The sequence below is a fragment of the Helianthus annuus genome, chromosome 6, assembly GCF_002127325.2.
Source record: "Helianthus annuus cultivar XRQ/B chromosome 6, HanXRQr2.0-SUNRISE, whole genome shotgun sequence".
NCBI classification, from domain to species: domain Eukaryota; kingdom Viridiplantae; phylum Streptophyta; class Magnoliopsida; order Asterales; family Asteraceae; genus Helianthus; species Helianthus annuus.
This window is the reverse complement of record NC_035438.2, coordinates 28,874,288-28,900,500: the sequence shown is the minus strand read 5'-3', so window position 1 is coordinate 28,900,500 and position 26,213 is coordinate 28,874,288. Positions and strand designations below refer to the sequence as shown.

Sequence of the window (26,213 nt, the reverse complement as noted above, 5' to 3'; positions counted from 1 at the left end):
TTCAAATTTTCTTTTCTACTAGCGATTTATATTTACAATTGAGCAGCCAAGCTATTAAAAAACTAATTATTAGAACAAGACCTCTAAATATTTCGAACCTGGAGATCCAACGCCGCATACAATTGAATCGATGACGACCTGGATTACCAAACTACGGCCATGCCATGACCTTTTCTACGACAAAGACTCCTTGATTACCGGCAAATCATCATGATCCATGCTTGTTCACTAACCACCAGTGCGTCGTTGTAACAAACATCACCAGAATCCTTCAGATCTGTCACACCCCAACCGATGGCGGACACATCGGGGCACGGCACTGAGCGAAACAGATTGTCCATGAGAATTCATAACAACTATAATTACCAAATATTTAACGTCATGTCCCATACCATAACATATAAAGTAAAACAGTTATTACAGACATAGTGTTCCCAAAGACAATTAAATTGTTCCGACAACTCAGATTTTATTTGATTTGTTTCTAGACTCCCCTAGCTTGATTCCATGACATCCAGCAAATATAAGCATCCTAAACATCTGTCACATACGTTAAAATAAGGTCAATACACATAGTGTAAAGGTGAGTATACAAGTTTAATAGCATAATAGTAGCGAAAAGCGATTTACGCATAACCAGCATGTAACACGTAGAAATGTGAAGCAAGTAAGTTATCGACAATGAAATATGCACAGACGTGACTGCGAGTTGTAGAATGCGCAACACATATCACCACTTTGACACGTGAAGAAAAGCCCTTAACAACCCCTGTCCACGACAGGTGCTGAGTCCAAACTATAGTACTATCGTTGCTAAGGTGTCAGGCAACAATCACTGTGTAAACATAACATACAAGCATTCATCGAATAACACGTATAACATGCGAGAGCGGTTAGCGTAAAAAAAGTGTTTACATTGTGTGATCGATGTGATTTGATATAGGTAACGTATGTAACACCCAAAAGTGCGTTAAGCACTTTTGGGATCTAGTATACTCACAGATCGTGTTTAATAAATAAACACAGTCTTGGATTGAAGGGAGCGCTGGAAAGTTAGCCTGATCACAGTACGACAGTATAAGCGTTGAACAGTGCGTAGACAGCGTGTCGGTGAGATGAGTGACGAATGGTGGTCCGGTCGGATGACCGTCCGGACGGATGACCATTCGGTCAAAGGGTCATTCGACTGAATGTGAGTATGTTTGTGAAGTGTTTGAACATTGAAGTTTTCGTTGTAGCATTTTAAAATACGTGAAAGGTTTCTAAATACCAGGTCATCCGGATGGATGACCGTTCGGTCGGATGGCCTTTCGCTTGAAACTGATATTCCTTGAAATTTTCCAAAACTTCAAGTGTTTAACTTATAAAATCAAGGCACCTGGTCAAATAGTCGTTCGATCGGATGGTGGTCCGATCGGACGGCTATCCGATTGAGTAACCTATTTCGTTTGAAGAACTTGTAAAATTTGTTAAGTTAAAAGTTTTGCGGTTTAGCCGAGACAGCATGATGACGTGTTAAATAATGGAAACCACACCAAGTTTAGCTCATCCGCTTGGACGGGAATCACCCCATCCGGTCAGACTTAACTGTTCAAGATGAAGTTTCATGCTCAACCCGTGAATTAGTCGTCTACTCCGATAGGAATCCATTCTTAGTCCGGCACTTCACTAGGGAATGAGTAGAAGGCCCGAACGAGCTCAGATTCTATCAGTTTTGAGTAAATGTCACACCCCTATTTCCACGTGTCTCACCGGTGGGCCCGGTGGGGGATTACCGTGACGTAGTTGGCAACAATATAGTCAAACCACACAATTATATGAATGCACAGCGGAAGCATAAAGATAAATATATTTCAACATTGAATGTAATATCAAAGTATCACCATTGTTGAAATAGAATCCACAGGGGATCAATAATAAGATAAAAATAATTGTTCAACAGACGTAGGAATCTTAAGCTTGCGAGACTCTTTATTGATGCTAAGGAGAAATATCCAGCCAATTACGCTTAGTACCTGCATTTAGTCTTTTGGGAAAATACGTCAGTTTACACTGGTAAATGCATTCAACCGACACTTTTGTAAAATGTTTAATAAAATTGATTTGAATGCACAAGGCACAAACTCTTTATAACTTGGGAGAATTATTTAAATTTATAATCTTGTGAACGGATTACATGTTCCTTATGCGTTCAGTAGCCCGGATCTTGTCCGGGTTAAAGATTAATAGACGCACCACATCAACTATTTATGCACTGACGAGTGTACGCCTACACTCCACGCTTAGGTCGTGGCCATTTCGTAAAATGCTGCCAGGGATATCCGGGACATGGTCATTAACCCCCCAAAGGCTTTAAGTAACAAGACTGTTTAAACGAGCCGATCAAATTTATTCAATTACCCACTCAACGGTGGAGAATTTGATGCCCGATCAAGCGGTATGCTATATACCGTAACCCAAGCCCGTATAACGGAAAATAAGTTAAAAGTATTTACCTTTGCAAGCATAAATCCTTAATCGAATAAATTGCAAATAGCTTTTACTGGTCTCCTATTCTGGAACGAAGGTTTAAAATAACCTATTAGAATCCTAACGGGTCTTTAGTTTAGCCGTAGCTTAGACCAGTCAGTTTCAAAGGATAGTTACGGTTTAATCGCGTGAAAGGCGAAAACCGGGAATGGAATGTGATTTGGACCCAACAAGTTTGAAGACTTGTTTTATATGGGTATAATAACCACACTCTGGATTTTGGGATCAAAACAATAAGGTTTGACCCGTTTCGGCTAGTTTATGTAAACTAGTTACATAAACCGAACCGTGTGCGCAAAAGGCGTAACGGTTAACCGTAAGAGTCCTACACTGGTTTCCTAAGTCAATATGCTTTAAATAGGTTGTGGTATCAGTAGAATACCTTCCATAATGCCCGTAACGAGTTTAAATCCATTTTATGCCCCGTAGGGGTATTTCGGTCATTTTAAAGATTTATAAAAGAGGTTTCTGAGTTCTACAGGAAATCTGAGTTTTCTGAACAATTTATAAAGTTCAAAATACTCTATTTATTATTTAAAATCAGTAGCAACTGGAATCGGGTCAAAAGACCTTGTAGAACTCAAGTTATGTCCGAAAAGGGTATATTCGGTATTTACCGAACCGATGCCATAACCGCGGTTATGAGCATGTTAAAAATAATTAAAAATCTTTAAAAATCCCAAAATATTATTTTACATCAGTGTGTAAAAGGTTTGGTGTCGAAATCTGGGTTTAGATAGGCGTTATGCTAATTGCGCCATTTAATTACTAAAGTTTCCGTAATTGCGCTATTTAGCATAACTCCTATTCTGGACCTCGGATTGACGTGAAATTTTAGGGACATGCTTAGAAATCAGTAACCAAGGTTATGGTCCTTTCACATGTCCAAAATTCTCGTTTTAAATTAAAAAGGGCGTTACGGTCAACTTTTAAGCATTTAACGGAAAGGTGTAAAAGACTCGTACAAACAACGAATCGGTCACAGAGGGTTATACCATCATGTAACCTGGTCCTAAGAGAGTCCTAAGGCATATCTAAATCATACTTTAACGGGTCAGAACTGAAGTCAAAGCAAAAGTCAAAGTTTTGCGACTTTCGGCTCCGAACCGGGTCAAAACAGTAAATGGTCGGATCAAACAAGCTTAGACTAGTTAATATACTTATTATCATGTTTTATGAGTGTTAAAACAGGTTACACACCATCTACATTACTGATTATGCATTAAATCGCAAAATAGCATTTATGTTGACTTTTTCTAAGCACGTTTGACTCGACATTCGGACTAGTTAGAGTGGAAATAAGAGGGTGCCCTTTTAGGGGTTTAAAGCCCACATGATTACCAACATATAACTACCATTGATTCGACAAACCACTGGACCATTTGTGATTTACGACGGATTGACTTTTAAGCTAAACTATGCAAAAACTAAGCCAAAAAAGGGTAGGCATACTTACAGAAGCTTGGTGCACGACTAGAGATGTTAGAGGAATGCTTTAGAGCTCCAGAAGTGAACTAGAAGGCAGGTTTGAGGTGTGTTGAACATTGGTGCATCACATTGCCTTTTATAGTGAAAAATGATGCACAAGATCATTACAACTCATCCTAAAATTGTTCATGGATGATCAGCAGGTGTCCTTGAGTGCTAGGGGACATGTAGAGGGCGCCCATGCTTCAATTAATGCACACAAGATCGTTCACAAGCTCAAACAGTGAATCTGCCCATGTTTTCTGCATCTGGCACTCTCACGCGGCCCGCATTAAGATTCAGGCTAGGCTCACGCGGGCCGCCTGAATCCTAATGACAGTAACCGTATCTACAGATGGCTCGTGGCCCGCATTAGCTTGCTTTTTTCCTTAACGCGGCCCGCCTGAGGCCTGTAAATCAAGATTTTCAAATCTTTTGCCATGATTAGCCTAACCTTTCGGTTTCGAATGGGTAACTTTGCGATTTGGGCCTCGATTATTTACAAATAAGGGCCTCGTGACTATTACCTGTATTGTTAAGTCCCCGGTTAGTCTAATTACTATCCGAAAAGCCTTAACTTTTATTGTTGACGCTTTTAACCCCTCGCATACGAAATTTATCATAACTTTCTCGTTTTAAAACGGAACTTCGCGAAATTTATATCGTATATTCTAGTGAGCGTAAATTACTGTTACAAAGTCTCGGGTTCGTCAAATGGTCACTCAGAGGTATAAATTAAACATGTTGACACATTTACCCCTGTAGTTTGTAATCTCTCACTTTCTTCCGCGTTTCGCTCCGTACGATCCATGATTTATTCGTTTGAAGGTACGAGCATCATTTAGGGTTACTATACAGTATATTTACCCCTCGTTGACATTTCTAATCCTCGAATTTACATACTTTCAAGGTTTGTCAACTCTAGTCCTTTATTTAATGTTTAATACCACGTGTAAACTCATGACACGTGTCAACACATTATTGGACACAAAATTTCGAGGTGTTACAGTAAAAGTGAAGAATGTTTGAAGAAAAGTTTGAAACACTTGAAAAATGTTTAGATTTAGGCAAAATCAGTGTTTAAACATGTCGAAATCCTTTAGATCTGATCTATTCTAGGTGAAATGAGGTCACACTTTAAGGTTCATGAGAACCCATGATGACGTCATCTTAGAACAGCTCAAATCAGGTGGATTTCATGGTGAAATTATGATATTTATTGGAGAAGATAAGGTGAAAGTGTGTAATGATGTTAGAAGTACAAGATTTAGAGTGAAAACTTACAAGTATCGTGAGGAATCGAGAGAAAAGTGGCTGAGAGTGCACTGGGTCGGAGGGAGCTGTCACATCAATGAACAGTTGATGTGACAGGTGAGGTATTTATAGGTGAAGAGAAGAAAGGCGGTGGAAAGTTGGTAGGGTCGGGCGGCCTTTCGATCGGATGGCGCGTGCGGGTTAGTTTTCCGTTTTCGTTTCGTGCGTTGAGCGGTGCGTTGTGTTGCGAGTAAGCGATGCGATAGTATTAACCCATAGTTACACAAATAATATAACTAACACATAACATCCTAAAAGTAAGTAAGTTCGTGTGTAGCGTTTATGATGAGATTGCGATGCGATAGAGTTGCGTTTGCGATTAACATCCCCAAAACAAATATAAACATGCACAAGTAACACATAATAGCACACACACATAGAACAATACCAAATAACTGCGATTCGAGTTGCGATGCGATAGCGATGTGATTAGCATTTAGTAGATTAGCGTTTAGTTACATTTATCGCATTGTTACTTCACATATTACAAATCGTAGCATAAAATAGCGTAAGTAAAGTATCGATTTATCGGGTTTGAGAGTACAAGCAATAATTAAGTTAGAAATGACAGATCTGAATAGCAATCTTTTCTTTCTTTGACTTTGACTTGTACTTTGACTTTAAAAGTCGGGTTGTTACAAGATCCGACACAAAAATGTTCAAAATATACGTTGGCAAAGACAAATAGAAAACGTTTGTGGTGGTAAAAAAAATTAAAGAAAAATTTGTGATTAATTCGACGGTCAAGGGAGGAGACGGTTTACTTCATCAAACAGATATAATAGCAGTGTTGTTCTTAAACTCCAATCGATTTTCCCGATCACCTCGACATTCCGATGAAGCTCCGACAAAAGGTTAGTTACAGCTTGATAAAGTGAGTTTATCTGTCTACTGCGTGTCATATTTAGGGTTTTGAGGATGTGACAGGTTTTCTAGAGAAAACCCGACGAGTTGCAGGTGACGGTGATGGTGGAGGGTGTAGGCGGGTGATGTTGGCGGTGACTGTGTAGAGGGAAGATGGTGGTGGTGGTGAAAGGTGGAGATGGTGGTTAAAGTGGGGAAGATGAAGTGGATGGGTTGGGTAGTGGGTCCTATATAAATATTTAAAAATATTTAAATACCAAGTATTTTTCTTTTACTTTTTTGGTATAAATTTAACAGTAAGGGTATTTTTGTCATTTTACACCCTCTTAACTAAGAAAACTAACTGATGTTAGGCACAGGGACTATCCGGGAACGAAAATTTAAAAGTTGGGGACTATAGCTCTAATTTTAGAAAGTTAGGGACTAAAGTTGAAAAAAGGGCAAACCACAGGGACTATCCGGGCATTTAACTCGTGAAACATTGAAACATAGCCAAACTTAGGAAGAGAGAGGAAAAACGTATAGGTCATCTGATTATAACTAAAAGGGAGACCCACATTTCCTATATATTTCCTATACTATTCATTTTTTAGGCTAAATTGCCCTTTTTGTCCTTTATGTTTTAATGTTTTGACATGCGCTGTCCTTTAGTTTTAAAAATTACACTCTATGTCCTTTATGTTTGCAATCAATAACGGGTGGTGTCTTTTCAGCTAAACCCAATTAACTTTTTATGTTAAAACCCCTCTCTGTAAAACTCCTTAACAACAGGGACCATATATGTAATTTTTAAAGTTACCGTCTTCCCCAACCCTATCTCTACTGATCTCTTCAAATCATTCATCTAAATCTGTAATATGCATCTATATATTACAATACACACAAATCATTCAACTTCACCAACAATAACCGCCTCAATCATTCAACATCCACACCTCTATTCTCAGAGTTGCTTCCTCAAATGGACGATTTCAGCATTTTTGCTAGAGATTTTGGATTCCAACCACAAGGAAAATCCGCTCCGATGAAATCCGACGCCGGAGGTGGCGGTGGCCGGAGCAGACCTCCGTCGTCATCGCCGCCGCTGTTCACCGACGATTTCTCCAATTCGGTGAAATTCACCAACAGTAACCCTAGATCAACACCTGTGACGTCAGATATTGATTACGATTCAATTTTTAACAATTTGTTTACTAACAATGAAGCTAAAAGCAAATCTGTTGGTTCGAGTTTGCCGTTTTACGATAATAGGAGTTCAAGAGGTTTGGATGGTTTGAGTGATTTTGATGAATTTTTTGGTGGGTTTTGATGATTTGAAACAGGGGTGAAGAAGGTGTTGAAAGCAACACCGAAGCAGTTTAAGAAGATGATGAATTCGGCGGGAAATCGGAGACGTCGGATAGTAATCAATGACCATTTGCCTTTGAAGGATTGAGTTTTCCGATGACGGTTTTGAGATCGCCGGTGACGATTGCAGTTTCCGGCAGCTTCATTGCAGAGAGGAAGGGTGGGCACGTGTAACTTTAAAAATTACACATATGGTCTCTGTTGTTAAGGAGTTTTACAAAGAGAGGTTTTAACATAAAAAGTTAATTGGGTTTAGCTGAAAGGACACCGCCCGTTAATGATTGCAAACATAAAGGACATAGAGTGTAATTTTTAAAGTTAAAGGACAGCGTCTGTCGAAACATTAAAACAGAACGAAAAGTGCAATTTAGCCTTTTTTTTATAAAATTTGACCTTTTAGCTTTCATTTCCTACAGATTGTATCTCTTAAAAAATACAAAATGAAGCATTTCACTTTCATTAATCTTATTATTTAACCTTTAAGCTTTTTATTTTTACCTTTTTAGTTTCTTTTACGATAATGTTTAACGTTCGGTCTAAATTTGCGAGTTAACATGCTATGCGCGTGTGTGGTTCAACATTTTTTACATTTATTATTTTGCGGTTTGACAATCCTTTCGTAACTTGTTGGTCTAATATCGACTTAGTTATTCTTTTCTATGTTTTACATTTTGATCTAATTTTGCGAGTTAACACGCACTTTTTTATGATAATGTTTTACGTTTCGGTGCAAATGCAAGTTAACACGCTACGCGGGTGTGTGGTTCAACGTTTTTACGTCTTTTTTTGTTGTTTAACGATCTCGTTGCAAAGTGAGGGTCCTAAGTCGACTTAGTTATTCTTTTCTTTGTTTTTACGTTTTGGTCTAATTTTTGCGAGTTAACACGCCGCAGTTTGCATGTGTGGTTCAACGTTGTTACGTCTACTTTTTATTTGGTTGAACAGTCCCGCCACAAAGCGCGAGTCCTAAGTACTAGCATATTTTTATAAACCTTAGAATATCATATATAAATAAATAACCTAAATTTATTTAATCTTATTTTGAAAGGTCGGTGATACCTTTCTTTTAGACCCTAAACTTTGTTTTTTTTTCTTTTTTACCCTCAACTTTGTTAAATTTTATTTTCACCCCTCTTAGCTTTTAAGTTTAGGAAATATAACTTTCAACCTTTTAACTTTTATAAAATTTATTCAGAACAGGATGACGGCGTAGTTTGTTGCCCGTCTACCTGCTATCCTTATGTAATTTGCCCCATGATTAATTTAAAATCATTAAAAATTGTTAAAAAAAATTATAAAATGTCACTTTAACCCTCTCGAGAGTATAAATAATCTGATTAAAGTTTGTTAATTAAAGTAAAAAAGTTGTTGCGTGCTTTTTTATGTACGTATTGGTATAAATTCGAGTTGATTTACGTTTCGATGTACATTTTATTTGGAAACGAGTCGGGTCAAATATAATGATAATAAGTTATACATACTCATGCCGCATAGGCTATACAATATTCGTAATGTTCTACATTTCAACATAAATTTGGTATACATTTTTCGTATAAAGTCGAGTTTGTCTACGTTTTGATGAAAATTTGGTGTACTCTTCCGTGCTTTATTTTTGACGTTTCCTACGTATGAGTCGGATCGCATATAATACATTTTGACTTGACGGTATAAATTCAAGTTAGTCGGGTCGCATATAATACTTTATGAATGTACGGTATAAATTTAATTAACTTTACATTTTGATCGAATCGCAATGCTTATATAAGTTACATTGAATTCAATCGGATACGTCGAAACATACGTTTTCATATGGTTAACGCATCACAAAACGCTTAGACTAATATGTTCAACATTTGCAATGTACCCGCGCCGCAACGCGCGCGAGTACTATTACTAGTGTAAAATATCATGTATGTTCTTAACGAGGTCAAATATCTTTTATTCAATTCGAGAATTGACCATTTTATTCTTATTTTATTTTCTTTTAAATTTAAAGTTTCATACGTACACATATTTAAGCTTAAAATTTTATATTTTATACCCAATATTTTTCTCATAATATGAGATTTCACCCATTTCACTAAAAAAAGACACCATTTTAACATTCTCATTTTCTTTTATAATTTTTCAGGGTAAATTGTTATAACTATGTTGTATACAGGGGTACATGTCCCAGATATTTTTTGTTTTCCATCAGATTTGAGTTGTTTTGACTTTTTGTCATCCCCACACCAAATTACCTCGCATTAACCTTACTAAATTATGTGATGAAGCAAATATCATATTTTTAAATAAGATGACTATATTTTCGATATCAAGTATATAAGTCGATTGCCCATGCCATTATTGCCTAGGGTGGGATAATATCTTAGGATCATTAGGTCTCGGGTTCGATTCTCATAAACGGATTTTTCTCAGATTTATTAGGTTTCTCCTGAATTGGCGTATAGACTTTATTGCCTAATGGAGATGGATATGATCAGATGATTCCGCTCATGATACGATGAAACTCCAGTGGTCCAAATTTATCGTTAAAAAAAACTTCATAAGTCGATTTGTTGTTGGTACACCTCACACAACCCTCTTAGTGGAACATATCATTTTTTTATTATATATACTTATGAATATATTTTGTTTATCACTTATAACTTTTAAAATACGATGTTTTATAAAGTTACGAGATTATGTCATTGCGACGTGCTTATTTTTATCCAGGTCTCGATGTATAGCTTTATTCAAAATCGAGTTGTGAATAGTAACAAACAAGTGACCAAAGTACAAGTATACATGTCATCAAAGTTGGCTCGTGATTTAGTTTTCTGTATAAAGTAACGTCGTTCACCCATTTTGTTATTTGGTAATATAATAAGGGGTAACTTTACAGAAATGTAATCAAGTTTGTAAACTGTTCTAATTAAGTCATCGAAACTTTTTTTGTCACTCTAAAATCACTAAAGTTTCATTTGTTGTTCTGATATTATGTAATTACTAGGTTACCAGGTTACCATAGATGATGTGTCAGGTTTTAGTAAAAAAATTTAATCTTTATTATGATGTGGAAAATATATATACATAATGACATGGATTTTTCAGATAAAAAAATAAAAAATACTAAAAAAATCGTTTTTTTCTAAAATTTATTATAATATGCCAGTTTAATTTTTTAAATCAAAAAACTATATTTTTTGTTTGTAATCTATGATTTATACTAAAAACATTTTGTGATGTTTGATTTAAAAGACTTTTAGTATTTGTTTAGAATTTAAAAGACACTTCGACTAATTCTAATGGCGCCAGAGAAGAGAATATGAAACCAATTCTCAATTCTTTTTGGATCTGGTGAATACGAAACAAGACAGCAATAATTCAGTAAACATGAAACGAAAAGAGCATCATTCATTCTCGTCTTTTCCTAGCCACCACTATCCCATCAACTATCTTGAGGAACCAGTAAACATGAAACTGAAAAACGCACTGGTCACAGATCGCGAAGAAAGAAAGCATACCTGGTCGTCGTAGTCGAAGGTTTCCGGTTGAAGGTTGCTGGTCGCCGTCATCGTTTAAGAATGGTCGGTCGTCAGAGGGCCGGCGTTGGGTTGGGAGGGTTGACCAAGGGTCTGGTGATCGGAGTTTCGAAACACCGGTAGCAGGTTGCAAGGGCTTATATTTTTTAGAGTTTATAGAATCTACCTAATCTAAATAATAACCAATTAAGCCTTAAAATAAAACAAAAAATAAAAGAAAAAAATAGTAACCTGATTACCTGGTAATTGCATAGTATTAGAAGACCAAATTAAAGTTTAGTTACTTTAGATAGACAAAAAAAGTTCTAGTGACTTAATTGAAACAGTTAGCAAACTTAATTACATTTCTATGGCATTTTCCCTATAATATATTGTTGTCCTATTTTTTTATGATTTTTGATTGATGTAAAACACATATTGATATCTTCTAATCTTCTTAGGTATATCACAATTTTATTTTTGAATTTTCTCTTTCGATTGCTATATAAATTGCTAATACATATCGAATCAATAATAACCGAATACGCACCGCATAGCACAAGGAAATCCTACTAGTTCAAAATTCCAATATTAATACCCATAAAACTCCCCTCATTTAAATGAACAATTACATCTTAAAACTCACTTCACTTGTTTGAACAAAGAAATTAATTTGCGTTCATCGAATCATAGATAAAAATAAACACGTCACAACGGTATATTCAAAATTTTATAAACATATTACCCATATCCGAGGACAAGAGGCGAAACAACCTCTCAGTCTACTTGCTGCAACCCAATAACGAAAATGTCATCTAAGCGTACCGATACGGACATTGTTTGGTCATAATCAATTTTGTTCGTCACACTACCATTACGATACCTGCCCTCGTATAGCCTACGATACTAAAAAATATTTTATTTTGAATACAACTCCATTTCCATTTCCAACGAAATTTATACTGAAACGTCAAAAGGAAAAAAAATTAAACACACCTACGTATTCAATTTGTTTTAAGAAAAGATAACGTACTTATTATTATTATATAAAATTCAAATTAAATGGGTTAAAGACGTTATCCATTAAGTAATTTAATTCATGTTGTCAATTTTCTAACATATTTAATAAGTGATATCATTATTTCATAACATATCTACAAATATTACGCTTAAAATACTTTATTTTAGAACGACAACTCACACACTCTAGTAAATTACATCTTATATGTCTACCATAGGGATTGAACGTTCACCATTTATAAAGGCAAAGTTTTATCCAACAACTTGGTCCACTAGGCCATACTCCCTTCGGTTGTTAAAAGACTTAACCTCATTACTATCATTTATTATTCTCTTGGACAATTGATGTCACTTATTACTAACTAGCAAAAACACCCCGCGCTACGCGGCGGGAATTCATTTGGTTAACCCCCCTCCCACGCTAAGTAGCAAGCAAACATCGATCAAAACGGGTAAAAATCGCAAAGCAAAGATATGAATGTATGCCGCTACGTGACGTAAAGCGCAGTAAAAGAGACACACGAACCTACGTAAAATGTACAAACTCGAGTTTATATCGACACAATTGATTATTCTAGTGGATCGTATATATAATTTTAAAAGTGATAAATACCACTTATTTAATGAACTAATATAATCTTTTAAAAAAATATAAAAACTATTTGATATTTAATATTTAACTAATGTGCTCAATTAATAATAATAATATATAGTATCATATAACTATTATAAAGTCATGATGATACCCATGGAATCCCACCCTTTCCTCTCTATACATATAGCATCACTTCAATTGAAAAATAGGAAAATGGTAGTTTAGTAATTAAGTTTCAATTCATGGACAAACTTTGTACTGTAGATAACATCCTACAGCAATTGTTATATAGAATAATAATGAATGCATGTATAAATCCGATTAACCAGAATGCAATGCAATGCAACTAAAATGATACTCAAAACCAGAAGGATTGGTAAAGGACACCCAACCGTTTGTGGAGTCTGCCAAGACCACTAAAACAGGCCTCTCATACATATTGCATCATCATAGTGACACACTAGAGGTAGAACTTGAAGAAAAGAACAATCAGTTACTACAAAAACATAACAAAGTCATCAAACATTGGAGTCGCACATTGCACAATATCCGGTTCCTTGATGAAATTTGTTCACCAGGAGACCGAATACTACCGACCCTTTTTTTCCTTTTGATGTAATTTTAACTGTTTCAAAAGCGCAAACATCACAGATAAGAACGAATCATACAGTAACTGATCATTCCTAGCACAATCAAACCCACACTAGACGAAAAGAATACAACCTGCTAAGCAGATTTCAACACACAAAGTCAATCTTTCAAATTCAAGGAATGAATGTGAAATTGGTCCCTATTAAACGGAACGAAATGACTTTGAAAGTTTGAATTATGTTCCTTGTTTTGGATAATTCCCCAGTTGTTCCATTTGCCAGCTCTCATGCGGTGCAACATGGTCATGCTCGGGTGTGTATTGCTGTACCCCAAGCATAAGTTAAATAAATATGTATGAAATATATAAAAATAAATTAACTTTAACTAGAAAATGGATTATGTTCATTATCAAGTTTCTAAATTTCTCCGTACCTCCATTTTAGTCAACAAATCTATGGCATTTGAAGCTGATAAAACAATGTCTCTAGCACTTGGTTTGATGAAACCTTCCTTGACTCCATTGTCAAATAGTGCAAGCAAACTGTTGTAATATCCATCAACGTTTAGGAGGCCAACCTGGCAGATAAATTCAATGGTTATGGAAGCAATCCTGTGTTCAAGAATCTCAAATCGAGGTGGTAAAATGGCCAGTTGGGTAGTGGGTCAAAACGGCCAAACTGATCTAAAACACTTATTGCATTAAAATTTGTTTATTTCAATTATAATTTAGTTTTTGAATAAAAAGACTTTTTTGTAAATAATCATTGTCAACACTCTACCCATTTGACGAGTTTCTTTTTTATCTATTTTTTTTTTAATTTTACATGTTTGACCCGTAAAGATATCATATAACCTGAATCAAAACATTCTTAAGTAAATGAGTCGAAATTGCAACCTCTAATCTGGAAAATTAAAAATGAAAACTCACAGGTTTTTTATGGATTCCAAGTTGTGACCATGTGATCATCTCTAAAACTTCCTCCATGGTTCCATAGCCTCCTGAAAGCAGTGACACCATGAATACGACTTACAATAGAAAAGTTCAAGAAATTTGAACACAATTATAAAGATACCAGGAAGGGCAATAAAGGCATCAGCTTCTCGAGCCATTTCAGCTTTCCTTTCATGCATATCTGAAACAATATGTACCTCTCCAACACTTGCACCAGAGATCTATCGACATTAGCAAATTGGAACTAAACTTCACTTAAACGTCCAAAAAAACACATTTAATGCATAGCTATCTTGAAAGCATAGGACTACAAACTAGACATTTTATGTCAAATTATGCTTAAGTGATCTTTTAAATTGATTTTGCATTATCTTTTAGGGGAGCGTATAGATCTGCCTTAGATATGTTTTGGACCTTAGCTTTTCCTATAATTTTGTTGGTCTTAGTCTTAGTTGTGCCGTGTTATTTTAGGGTGTATAGGTACTTTCAAGGGGGTTAACCATTGGGTGTCAGCCCAATGGCCACCGGCACCCAAGTTAAACCGGTTCGAGGCCTAAAGTGCTCGGGTTCGAATCCTGCTTGCAGGCTCTTCGCTCCCCTCGAAACGGCTGGGTAGTCACCGCCAGGCAGCGTTGCCGGGTCGCTAGCTTGGGGAGGGGGATCCCTCCCGCGGTCAGGGGTACCGTGCAATTACCCTTTTTCTTTTACTTTCAAGGGGGTTACTATTTTTCTTGTCTCTTTGCTCTTTTGTATGTTGCTATTGTAGTTTGTTCACCACCTTATGCTAGCCGCAGTTTACTGACATCATTATTAGTACTTTTAAATTGGTCGTTGCTTTGATTCTCATAGCCACATTTTATGTTATATGGATTGCTATTTATTTGCTTTTTGTTACTTAGTCACTAACTGATATAGCTAAGTTTGTATTTTCAAGGAAAAAAAAGATTTTTTGAGCCGGGAGACTCAGCGGGAGCAGCCTCTATATCCCCAGACCCTACTAGTAGCTTTTGCTATAAGTGGAATTATACTGGGCACGTTTGTTTATTTGTTTCAAACTTTTGATCTATAATCCTACGCATCCAACGTGTCAAACCTCAAAGCAATTTATCCTACATGGATGAACCTAAACACAAGAACTCTGCAATAAAATCAACCAAAAGCAGCACACCTACTTATGTACCATTGCATGCTCAACCTCAAGAAAGTAAGGGGCTAAAGAATTGCAACACAAGAACACTTGACATAAGATTATTCTTTTCTTATCCGTGTCCATAAACCATAATCTTGTTGGAAACAATCATCGATCTTGTTAAGTTCGTTAAGTTTAGTTAATAAACTTTGTTACTGTAGTTAGTGCCCTAAATGTAGATATATAAAACATTGGGCTAGTATTGTAAATAGTTAAATATGCAAACGGTATGTCGTGTTCATTATTGAAACGCTGCGACGGTTCACCGGTGGTATTCCGGCGTGTATAAATAGCGCTGATAGGGATCGGTTGTATTCATTCGTTCATAGAGAAAATAATAATACGAATCAGTTGTTTACTGTCAATATGATCGTGTGTATCTTGATTTCGTTAATCAATCCGTTTAAAGGGCCATCAAATCTAACCAATGAACTGAACCTATTGGCCTAAAAGGGACGGTAGGGTACTACGTTATGAGAAAAACTCACAATTTTTAAATTTAAAGGGTAATTACCTCAAGGGGTACAAGAGCTTTTGGGATAACCCTGCATGTGAGTAAACAACAATGATTTAGTTAAGATCGGTACGGCATTCATCAGCAAGCAGTAACAAAAATCACACAAAGAACAAGAATTGTTGTTAGTGTATTGTGTATATTACCCAAGAACTCGGCAACCTCCATCGAAAACTCTCTGAGCTATCATTCCCATTAGACCAATACTTCCACCACCATACACCAAACTTATCTTCCTATTAACCTGCAATCAACAAAATAATCACAAACTTTAATCAAGAAAACAAGACATCAAGACCTAATAATACAATAAACAAAAACCATCAACATATGTACCAACAAGAAGGCAATAAATAATCACAACACCAATCAGAAAAACAATCAAGATCCAATTTTTATAAAAAAAACCATGTTCTAAGAGGCATTTTATCAAACAGAAGGTGTGCAACAAAAACAGACACATATCCAATACAAAAATCAGCCAAAATAAGATAATAAACGGAAACCAATTAACCAATTCATCTCCCAATTGAGTAGCAGCAACACTGAAGACTTCTCGATGACCAGAATGACTTCCACAGAACACACAAATCTTCTTGAACTTGCTGCTTGAACCCTCTTCCATTATCAAACCTTCAAGACTTTATGACGACAAAAAAGTAATCAAAGTTTGCACATTTATCTCCTTTAAAACCTTGAGGGGACAACTGAGATTACATTACATACTAAAATATTGAAATATATATTTTTTTAAAGATAATAAATAAAATAATATTAAATGAAAACATAAAAATTGAGTTTTGTTTAAATTCAATTTTGGGCATATATGAATATGAGGAGGGGAAACCACAAAAGAATGGCCCGCATGCTCGATTCAACACCTGTGTGGAGCCATGTAAAGAATATTTAATAATGGAAACAATAAATGAAAAAAAAAAAAACAGCATATCTAGTGATTTTATAATCTTTTCATGTTACCCATCATTGCAAGTTATGGTGAATGGGGTTGGCCCGTAAATCCTACCCTCAAATCACATCTCAGTGATCGCAGAAACTCTGTTCTTTTTGTGATTATTTTGGTTTTAACTTGTGGTTATTTTGCTCGTGAGTTACAGAAGATAGGTTCGTTAATAACATAAATCGGGTCGAACTTAATTGATTTAATAAACGAGCTGGAGCCTAAGCTTTAGATTTCGAGTTGAGCTGGCTTGTGAGTTGTGAGTCTAAACGTTTTTTTTTTATTTATATAACTTTTATTGAATATTAAAGAATGTATATGTGTAATACTATTATTATATATAAAATTATGGTAAAATTAATTAAGTAATGTAGATTGTATAGAAAATATGAATATATTATAAACATAATATAAAAAATAATTAATAAATAATAAATAAGCCGAGCAAGCTTGAAAAAATTTCACAAGTCAATTGTGAATTATGTGTTTTCTTAGTTTAATAAAAACTACTCAATTAATTAAAAAGACCTAAAGCTTTAAAAATCAACTATAAAGATAAATTACGAAAAAAATTGTGTTGGATGCAAAAGTCTTAAAAAAATTAGACGTTGGGTCATGGATTGATATATGAGACATGATTTGCGTGGTAATCACCTCTCTCAATCCATGTATAATGAGCATGTATATTTTGTGTCAATCATAAACCTCCTTTAATTATTTATATATGGCAGATGTTACCAGTGAAGTTTTAGCAACATACTGTCATCACCTTTGATATTCACCCAAAAAAAAATCATACACATAACATTAAAGGTTAAAAATTAAAATTCACCCAAGTCTTCCAATTCGTCATAAAGCCCTTTGCTCTATACTTTATCCATGTGAAAGCCAACGATTGTAGTTCTCCAAATATTCTGTCAATAGCTATTCATTTTCCAGCAAAGATAACATCATTCCGAGGCTTCCAAATTATCCAGCATGTCGTTAAGATGATTAATTGAACCAGCTTCTTTTTATGTTCCAAGCCATGCATACTTTTGTAAATCTTGAGGAGGTCTCTAAACTCAAATGCATAAATGGGTGGGATTTTACACCATGCACTAACCTTTTGCCATACAACCGCCGCTACGTAGCATGACGAAAAAAGGTGATTTGCATCTTCGTCGGCTTCCCCGCACAACCGACATGTAGCCTCCTATAATTAAATGGGGTAATTTGATTGGTGGCGGATGATGGTGGAGTCATGGACCACACTATATAGGGTGGTGAATGAGAGTGGAGTGATGTTGTGGAGGGTGATGGTAGTAATTAGGAACATCACAACACCACATATCTTAAAAGAGAAAGGTCAGTGGGACCTTTCTCTTTAAACATTCACCTTTTAATACATATACATACTAACCCTCAACCTTTAACAATTTTTCTTTTTTAACCTTCAATATATGACAACTTCATATATTGTGATAATACAGTAATTTATAGTAATTTATATGAAGCCTAATAATAATCATTAATATTCTCATAATGATTTATATGAAGTGTAATAATAATCATTTTAAATTCTCATAATCTTTTGTTTAGAAAAATAAAACGATATTAATCAAAAAACCTTACAACCATTACGAAACTAGAGCAATTCTTACATTTTTGTCATAAATCATAACAATTATATTTGAAGTAAATTGAGCAGTTCTTACATATCTTTTTATTTGTTTATAACCAAGTTAGTGTCACTAACACAATATGTATAACAAAGTAAAAAACGCGTCACATCACGTGTGAGCATCACACATTAATGTCATCATCGTATCCCATGTAACGAAGTTACAGACGTGACGTTGCCGCCGAAACGCGTGACACCTGCTAAAATCTAGTTTTTATAGAGTGGAGTGACGTTGTGGTGGGGTCATGCAAATGTTTTTTTTTTTCAAAAAACTCGCTATGTACAAAGGAATATGTGCCTAACTTATAAAGAAAATATCATTCATAGAAATCTTGTTTGATAAAATTACGAGTTAATTGCCCGAATAGTCTATGTGGTTTTACGTTTTTTCACGTTTAGTCTCCACCTTTTGGATATAGCAGGTATGCTCCCTATGGTTTGTTATTTTATTACTAGGATAGTACCTTGAGTAAATGTGAGTTAGTTTGGTCAGTTAAGTTGGTGTGAAATTACTAAATTGTTCTTACTAAACATAAAAATTTGATTTATTATTTGAAATATATATATATATATATATATATATATATATATATATATATATATATATATATATATATATATATATATATAGGGGAAGGTTCAAATGAAAACCACTAGTTATTGTGAAAACTAGAAAACTAACTAAAACCCACTAAAAAGGAGGGGGGAGACTTTTAATGAAGGAGGGGTAAAATTGGAACAAAAAATATATAACTTTTCAAACATTTCCCATTTCTCCATACGTTATCATTTTAAAACAAAAATGGCATCATAAGATCACAAATTTTCTTATCTTTCATTCAAGTATATTCGAGCATATTTTTTATGACATAAAAAAAGATTTATGGTGTCGTCTTGTTTTCAATACTATTATTATAGTAGTGCACATGTGCAATATAACATGTACTACAATGTGCATTACATGCTTAAAATTAGCTTTTTGATTCTAGTTTAGCTTTTAGGGTTAGTTTTTTTGGAGGTTTAGGATTAGGATTAGGTTTTTGGGTGTGGGGTGGAGGGGGGTTTAGGTTTTTTTGGGGGGGGGGTGGGGGGTTAGGTTTTTTTCGGGTTTATGTTTAGGGTTTAGTTTTAGGTTTTCGAGAGGGTGGGGGGTGGGGGGGTTTAGGTTTTTTTTTTTTTTTTTTGGGGGGGGGGGGGGGGTTAGGCTTTTGGTGGGAGGGTGAATTTAGGTTTTTTTTGTGGGGGGGGGGGGGGGGTTGGGGGGGTTTAGGTTTTTGGGGGTGTCGGTGGGGGGTGGGTTAAGTGGTTTAGGCTTTCCGTATTAGTGCACATATGCAGTACAACCAAAAAAAAATTTTTTTTTTTGAAATTTTTTTTCCATATATAAAAAGTAGCGATTTTTCTAAAAAAAAATTGTAAAAAAAAAATTGTATGTTTTTTAGGTTTTTTTTAGGCTTTTTTAGTTAGTTTTCGAGTTTTCACAATAAAAGTGGTTTTCATTTGAACCATCCCCTATATATATATATATATTAAATGATTTAAGTGGGGCCCACCCCCACCACTACACAACCATCCTCCTCCTTCTCCACACCACCACCACCACCCACTAAGCCTCATCCTCCACCCAACCCACACCTGCAAACACTTCAATCGAACAAGTTATACAGGTTAGCTTCAATTGAACCCTACACTCACCCTTTTACAAAACATCAGTTACAATTCAATTGAAAACATTAGTTTGCTTGGGGCGTAGTATGGAGAAGGGAAAATGGTCTTTTAACGTTTTATTATAACAAATTTAAAAAATATGACCATTTTGCCCGTCATTAAAAGGGAGGAAAAAGACAAAAAATTGGATCTTAATTGAAAATCTGACCAGATTTTGTTTTTGGATGAAAATGTCAACAAAATTGAAACCATAGAGACCCAGATTCAAAAGGTTTGAGTTTTGAATTAAAGTGGCAAAAATGACCAAACCTCAGGAACCATTTTGGTTGTTTACTCATATATGATAAGGATAGAATACAAGCATCTAGTTCATACCAAACCGATACATTACATCTAAATATAATTGTATATAAACTTAAAAAGAAAGGTCGGTGCACAGCCACTGCCTTCTTTACTATATAATTAATTGTTTGCTGTTGTTAAATGAGACTCGATATGGTCAAGTGGTTAATTGATTTTGCACTTTAGTAGTAGGTCACGATTTCGAAGCGTGTTCCTCTCTTTTTTTTTAAAATGTTTTGTAATTTTAATTGACAAAAGAACTAACCCCTCCATTCTTTCAATTTCTTTTTTTTTTCTACTTAATGAAATTAATTGTTTACACATTTCAATAATAATATAACTAAATCATTATTCCATTCATATTTAATACTAATTTAATTATTGCTGAACTTGATAACTAATGTTTTTTAAAAACATTTTTTTACACTAAAATTTCACCTAGCTTTGAACTCACACCATTGTCATAAACCAAACACCATACCACTAGATCATAAGTTTTTTTTTATTATTGTTTAACTAAATACTTTGTAATTGTTGAAAATAATATTCTTAATGAAAAAAAGTCATTTAATTCGCTTAGCTAAATAATAGAAAAAACAACGAGTCAAACACGTGTCGATAAGTTTTAAACATTACGATTTAATTTGTAGGTTTTTCCGTTCGGTTGCTATAGCGATTGGTAATATCGTACCATATCGGTACCTTACCAATCATGTAATAAACCAAACCAATATTGACTGCGTAAAAGACAAAAAAACACCCTAATCTTTCTAAATTGACAAAAATAACCCCTGGACTTTAGAAAACTTTCTATAAACTTTATAAATCGTCATTTTCACACCATTGGGTTTTAACTTTTCAAATTTACCCCTATATTTTCATTCTTTAGCTTAAAACTAAAAAACAATTTTCTCACGTGGTTATTTTTATGTACGAGTCGATATAAATTCGCATTTTGACGTAATTTTTTCGGAAACGAGTCGTGTCATATATAATGCATTTTCATGCTTATTTTTATGTACATGTTCGATTGGTTTACATTTTGACTTTTTAATATACGTGTCGGTATAAATTCACGTTTCTGCGTAAATGATACAAAACTCATGTTTCAACATAGTTTTTTTTTCGGAAACGAGTCTGGTCAAATATAATATGCTTTCATTCTTATTTTTACATACGTTTTCGTTTGGTTTACGTTTTGACGTCAACTGTGTTCGCAAACGAGTCGGGTCAAATATAACATTTTCATTCGACGCTACAAATTTGAGTTACTGTACGTTTGACATTGCTAAGTCTTGATGCAAAGGTAAGGGTGGTGTAGTGTTTAGGTGGAACCCTCACTAAACGAACCAACCCGGGTTCGATTCCGTTTCTTTTGTAAACGCAATGCTTTAGATTGAATACATCGAAACACGCGTTTTCGTATAGTTAACGGATTATATAACGCGTTGCCAGCTATAAACAACTAAGCCGTTGCCGCCGCAACGCGCGGCCGAGGGCAACAATCTAGTATTAAATGTACCTGCATCATGTCAGATCATTTGTAGTGGTGAGGTATGTGGTTTGGTCTTTTTCGACACGTAGCGTCCACGTCATCTTAACCAAACAACTTGGTGAAAAAGTGTAGTGGTGAGATATCTGATTTTGTCCGTTTGAAATTGATATCTTTTTATAATAATAACTAGAAAAGTGACCCGCGCGCGTTGCGCCGCGGGCTACAAAAGCAGAAACATCACCAACGTATGATATCAAACGAACATTCTAACTTCGTCATGGGTAGTTTCTTTGCGTTACAGAAGCAATTTGGGAACCGAACGCGACTTAACTCATCACAGCACCTGGATTTATATCAGCTCTGAACACCTACACATTAGTGAAATAGAAGAGAAAGAAGCCAGGCAAATACAAGATAGAGACATGTGTCCCGCGCACTGCGCTGCGCAAAGCCAAATCGTTCTATAAACTTATAAGAGGTGTGTGTGGTAGAGCAAAAAGGGGCAGCACTGTCACACCCCGATTTCCACGTGTCTCACCGGTGGGCCCGGTGGGGGATTATCGTGACGTAGTTGGCAACAATATAGTCAAACCACACAATATATGAATGCACAGCGGAAGCATAAAGATAAATATATTTCAACATTTACTGTAATATCAAAGTATCACCATTGTTGAAATAAAATCCACAGGGGATCAATAATAATAACAAAAGTATTGTTCAACAGACGAAGGCATCCTTAAGCTTGCGAGACAAGATGCTAAGGAGATATAGCCAGCCAATTACGTTTAGTACCTGCATTTAATCTTTTTGGGAAAATACGTCAGTTTACACTGGTAAATACATTAAACCGACACTTTTGAAAAATGTTTACTAAAATTGATTTGAATGCACAAGGCACAAATTCTTTTATAACTTGGGAGAATTATTTAAATATATAATCTTGTGAACGAATTACATGTTCCTTATGCGTTCAGTAGCCCGGATCAAGTCCGGGTTAAAGATCAATAGACACACCACAACGATTTATGCACTGACGAGTGTACGCCTACACTCCGCGCTTAGGTCGTGGCCATTTCGTAAAATGATGCCAGGGATATCCGGGATATGGTCATTAACCCCCCAAAGGCTTTTAAGTAACAAGACTGTTTAAACGAGCCGATAAAACTTATTCAATTACCCACTCAATCGGTGGAGAATTTGATGCCCGATCAAGCGGTATACTATGTACCGTAACCCAATCCCGTATAACGGAAAATAAGTTAAAAGTATTTACCTTTGCAAGTATAAACCCTTAATCGAAATAAAGTGCAGATAGCTTTTACTGGTCTCCTAATCTGGAACGAAGGTTTAAATTAACCTATTAGAATCCTAACGGGTCTTTAATTTAGCCGTAGCTTAGACCGGTCAGTTTCAAAGGATAGTTACGGTTTAATCGCGCGAAAGGAGAAAACCGGGAATGGAATGTGATTTTGACCCAACAAGTTTGAAGACTTGTTTTATATGGGTATAGTAATCACACTCTGGATTTTGGGGTCAAAACAATATGGTTTGACCTGTTTCGGCTAGTTTATGTAAACTGGTTACACAAGCCGAACCGTGCGCGCAATAGGCGTAACGGGTAACCGTAAGAGTCCTACACTGGTTTCCTAAGTCAATATGCCTTAAAGAGGTTGTGGTATCAGTAGGATACCTTCCATAATGCCCGTAACGAGTTTAAGTTCATATTATGCCCCGTAGGGGTATTTCGGTCTTTTTTAAAGATTATAAAAGAGGTTTCTGAGTTCTACAGGAAGTCTGAGATTCCCAAACAGTTTATAAAGTCTAAAATACTTTATTTATTATTTAAAATCAGTAGCAACTGGAATCGGGTCAAAAGACCTTATAGAACTCAAGTTATGGCCGAAATGGGTATATTCGGTATTTACCGAACCGTTGCCATAACCGTAGGTTATGAGCAGGTTAAAAATAATTAAAAATATTTAAAAATCCCAAAATATTATTTTACATCAGTGAGTAAAAGGTTTGGTGTCGAAATCTGGGTTTAGATAGGCGTTATGCTCATTGCGCTATTAAATTACTAAAGTTTCAGTAATTTGCGCTATTTAGCATAACTCCTATTCTAGACCTCGGATTGATGTGAAATTTTAGGGACATGCTTAGAAATCAGTAACTAAGGTTATGGTTCTTTCACATGTCCGAAATTCTCGTTTTAAATTAAAAAGGGCGTTACGGTCAACTTTTAAGCATTTAACGGAAATGTGTAAAAGACTCGGACAAACAACGAACCGGTCACAGAGGGTTGTACCATCATGTAACCTGGTCCTAAGAGGGTCCTAAGGTATATCTAAATCAAACTTTAACGGGTCAGAACTGAAGTCAAAGCAAAAGTCAAAGCTTTTGCGACTTTCGGCTCCGAACCGGGTCAAAACAGTAAATGGTCGGATCAAACAAGCTTAGACTAGTTTATATACTTATTATCATGTTTTATGAGTGTTTAAACAGGTTACATATCATCTACATTACTGATTATGCAAGAAATCGCAAAATAGCATTTCTGTTGACTTTTTCTAAGCACGTTTGACTCGACATTCGGACTAGTTAGAGTGGGAATCAGAGGGTGCCCTTTTAGGGGTTTAATGCCCACATGATTACCATCATATAACTATCTTTGATTCGACAAATCACTGGACCAATTGTGATTTATCGCAAAGTCAATCGTTAACTACGACGGATTGACTTTTAAGCTAAACTAAGCAAAAACTAAGCCATAAAAGGGTAGACACACTTACTGAAGCTTGGTGCACGACTTAGGATGTTAGAAGAGTGCTTGAGAGCTCCAGAGATGATCTAGAATGCACATTTGAGGTGTGTTTCATTTGTGCACAATGTATGTCCTTTTATAGTGAAAAATTGGGCTTAGGATCATTACACATCACCCTACAATGGATCATGGATGATCAGCAAGTGGCCCTGGGTGCTAGGGGTCATGTAGAGGGCGCCCATGCTTCATTAATTGCCTCAATGATCGTTCACAAGCTCAAACAGCAAGTCTGTCCAAGTATTCTGCATCTGGGGTCCTTTCGCGGCCCGCATTAGGATTCAGCAACTCGGAAGCGGGCCGCCTGAATCTTCATGTCAGTAAACGAATCAACAGGTGGCTCGCGGCCCGCATTAACTTGCTTATTTCATCAACGCGGCCCGCCTGAGGTCTGATTTCCAAGATTTTCAAATCTTTTGTAATCATTAACCTGACCTTTCGGTTTCGAAGGGGTAACTTTGCAATTTGGCCCTCGATTATTTACCATTAAGGGCCTAGTGACTTTTACCCGCATTGTTAAGTCCCCGGTTAGTTTAATTACTATCCGGAAAGCCTTAACTTTTATTGTTGACGCTTTTAACCCCTCGCATACGAATTTGATCATAACTTTCTCGTTTTAAAACGGAACTTCGCGAAATTTATATAGTATATTCTAGTGAGCGTATTTTACTGTTACAAAGCCTTGGGTTCGTCAAAGGGTCACTCAGAGGTATAAATTAAACATGTTGACACAATTAACCCCTGTAGCTCGTAATCTCTCACTTTCTCTCGCGTTTTGCCCCGTACGATCCATGATTTATTCGTTTGAAGGTACGAGCATCGTTTAGGGTTACTATTCAGTATATTTACCCTTCGTTGACATTTATAACCCTCGAATTTACATACTTTCAAGGTTTGTCAACTTTAGTCCTTTATTAAATATTTAATGCCACGTGTAAACTCATGACACGTGTTAACACATTATTGGACACAAAATTTCGAGGTGTTACATCCTCACCCCCTTAAAATAAATCTCGACCCGAGATTTACTGAAATAAATAAGGGTATTTCTCCTTCATCATGGATTCAACCTCCCACGTGAATTCGGGACCCCTACGGGCATCCCATTTGACTTTTACAATCGGTACATGCTTCCTTCGAAGCTTCTTTACCTGTCGATCTTCAATCGACAAAGGTTTCTCCACAAATTTCAAGCTCTCATCTATATGCACATCTGTATGGGGTATTACCAGTGATTCGTCAGCGAAACACTTTTTCAGATTGCAGATGTGGAACACATTGTGAATTCCATTGAGCTCCTCCGGTAAGTTTAACTTATAGGCAACTGACCCGACATGTTCGATAACCTCGAAAGGTCCTATGTATCTCGGACTTAGTTTGC

General features: G+C 35.8%; 1 protein-coding gene across 1 annotated transcript; it reads right to left on the bottom strand.

The window, feature by feature from the left end:
- Positions 1-13,112: 13,112 nt before the first annotated feature.
- Positions 13,113-16,882, bottom strand: LOC110929267 (cytokinin riboside 5'-monophosphate phosphoribohydrolase LOG8). Its single transcript, XM_022172400.2, has 9 exons — positions 16,864-16,882; positions 16,733-16,766; positions 16,400-16,526; positions 16,032-16,129; positions 15,886-15,916; positions 14,304-14,403; positions 14,159-14,229; positions 13,663-13,806; positions 13,113-13,552 (listed from the first exon to the last, which is right to left on the bottom strand). The coding sequence occupies exons 1-9, from the start codon at positions 16,868-16,870 to the stop codon at positions 13,466-13,468; spliced, it is 699 nt and encodes a 232-aa protein (XP_022028092.1). The 5' UTR covers positions 16,871-16,882; the 3' UTR covers positions 13,113-13,465.
- Between the last annotated feature and the right edge of the window lie 9,331 nt (positions 16,883-26,213).

Coding starts and splice junctions, on each gene's coding strand:
- LOC110929267 (XM_022172400.2), bottom strand. Junction 16,130..16,399: donor CTCAATTGGGAGATGAATTG/GTTAATTGGTTT, acceptor TGTTGATTGCAG/GTTAATAGGAAGATAAGTTT. Junction 13,807..14,158: donor TTGGAATCCATAAAAAACCT/GTGAGTTTTCAT, acceptor TTTATCTGCCAG/GTTGGCCTCCTAAACGTTGA.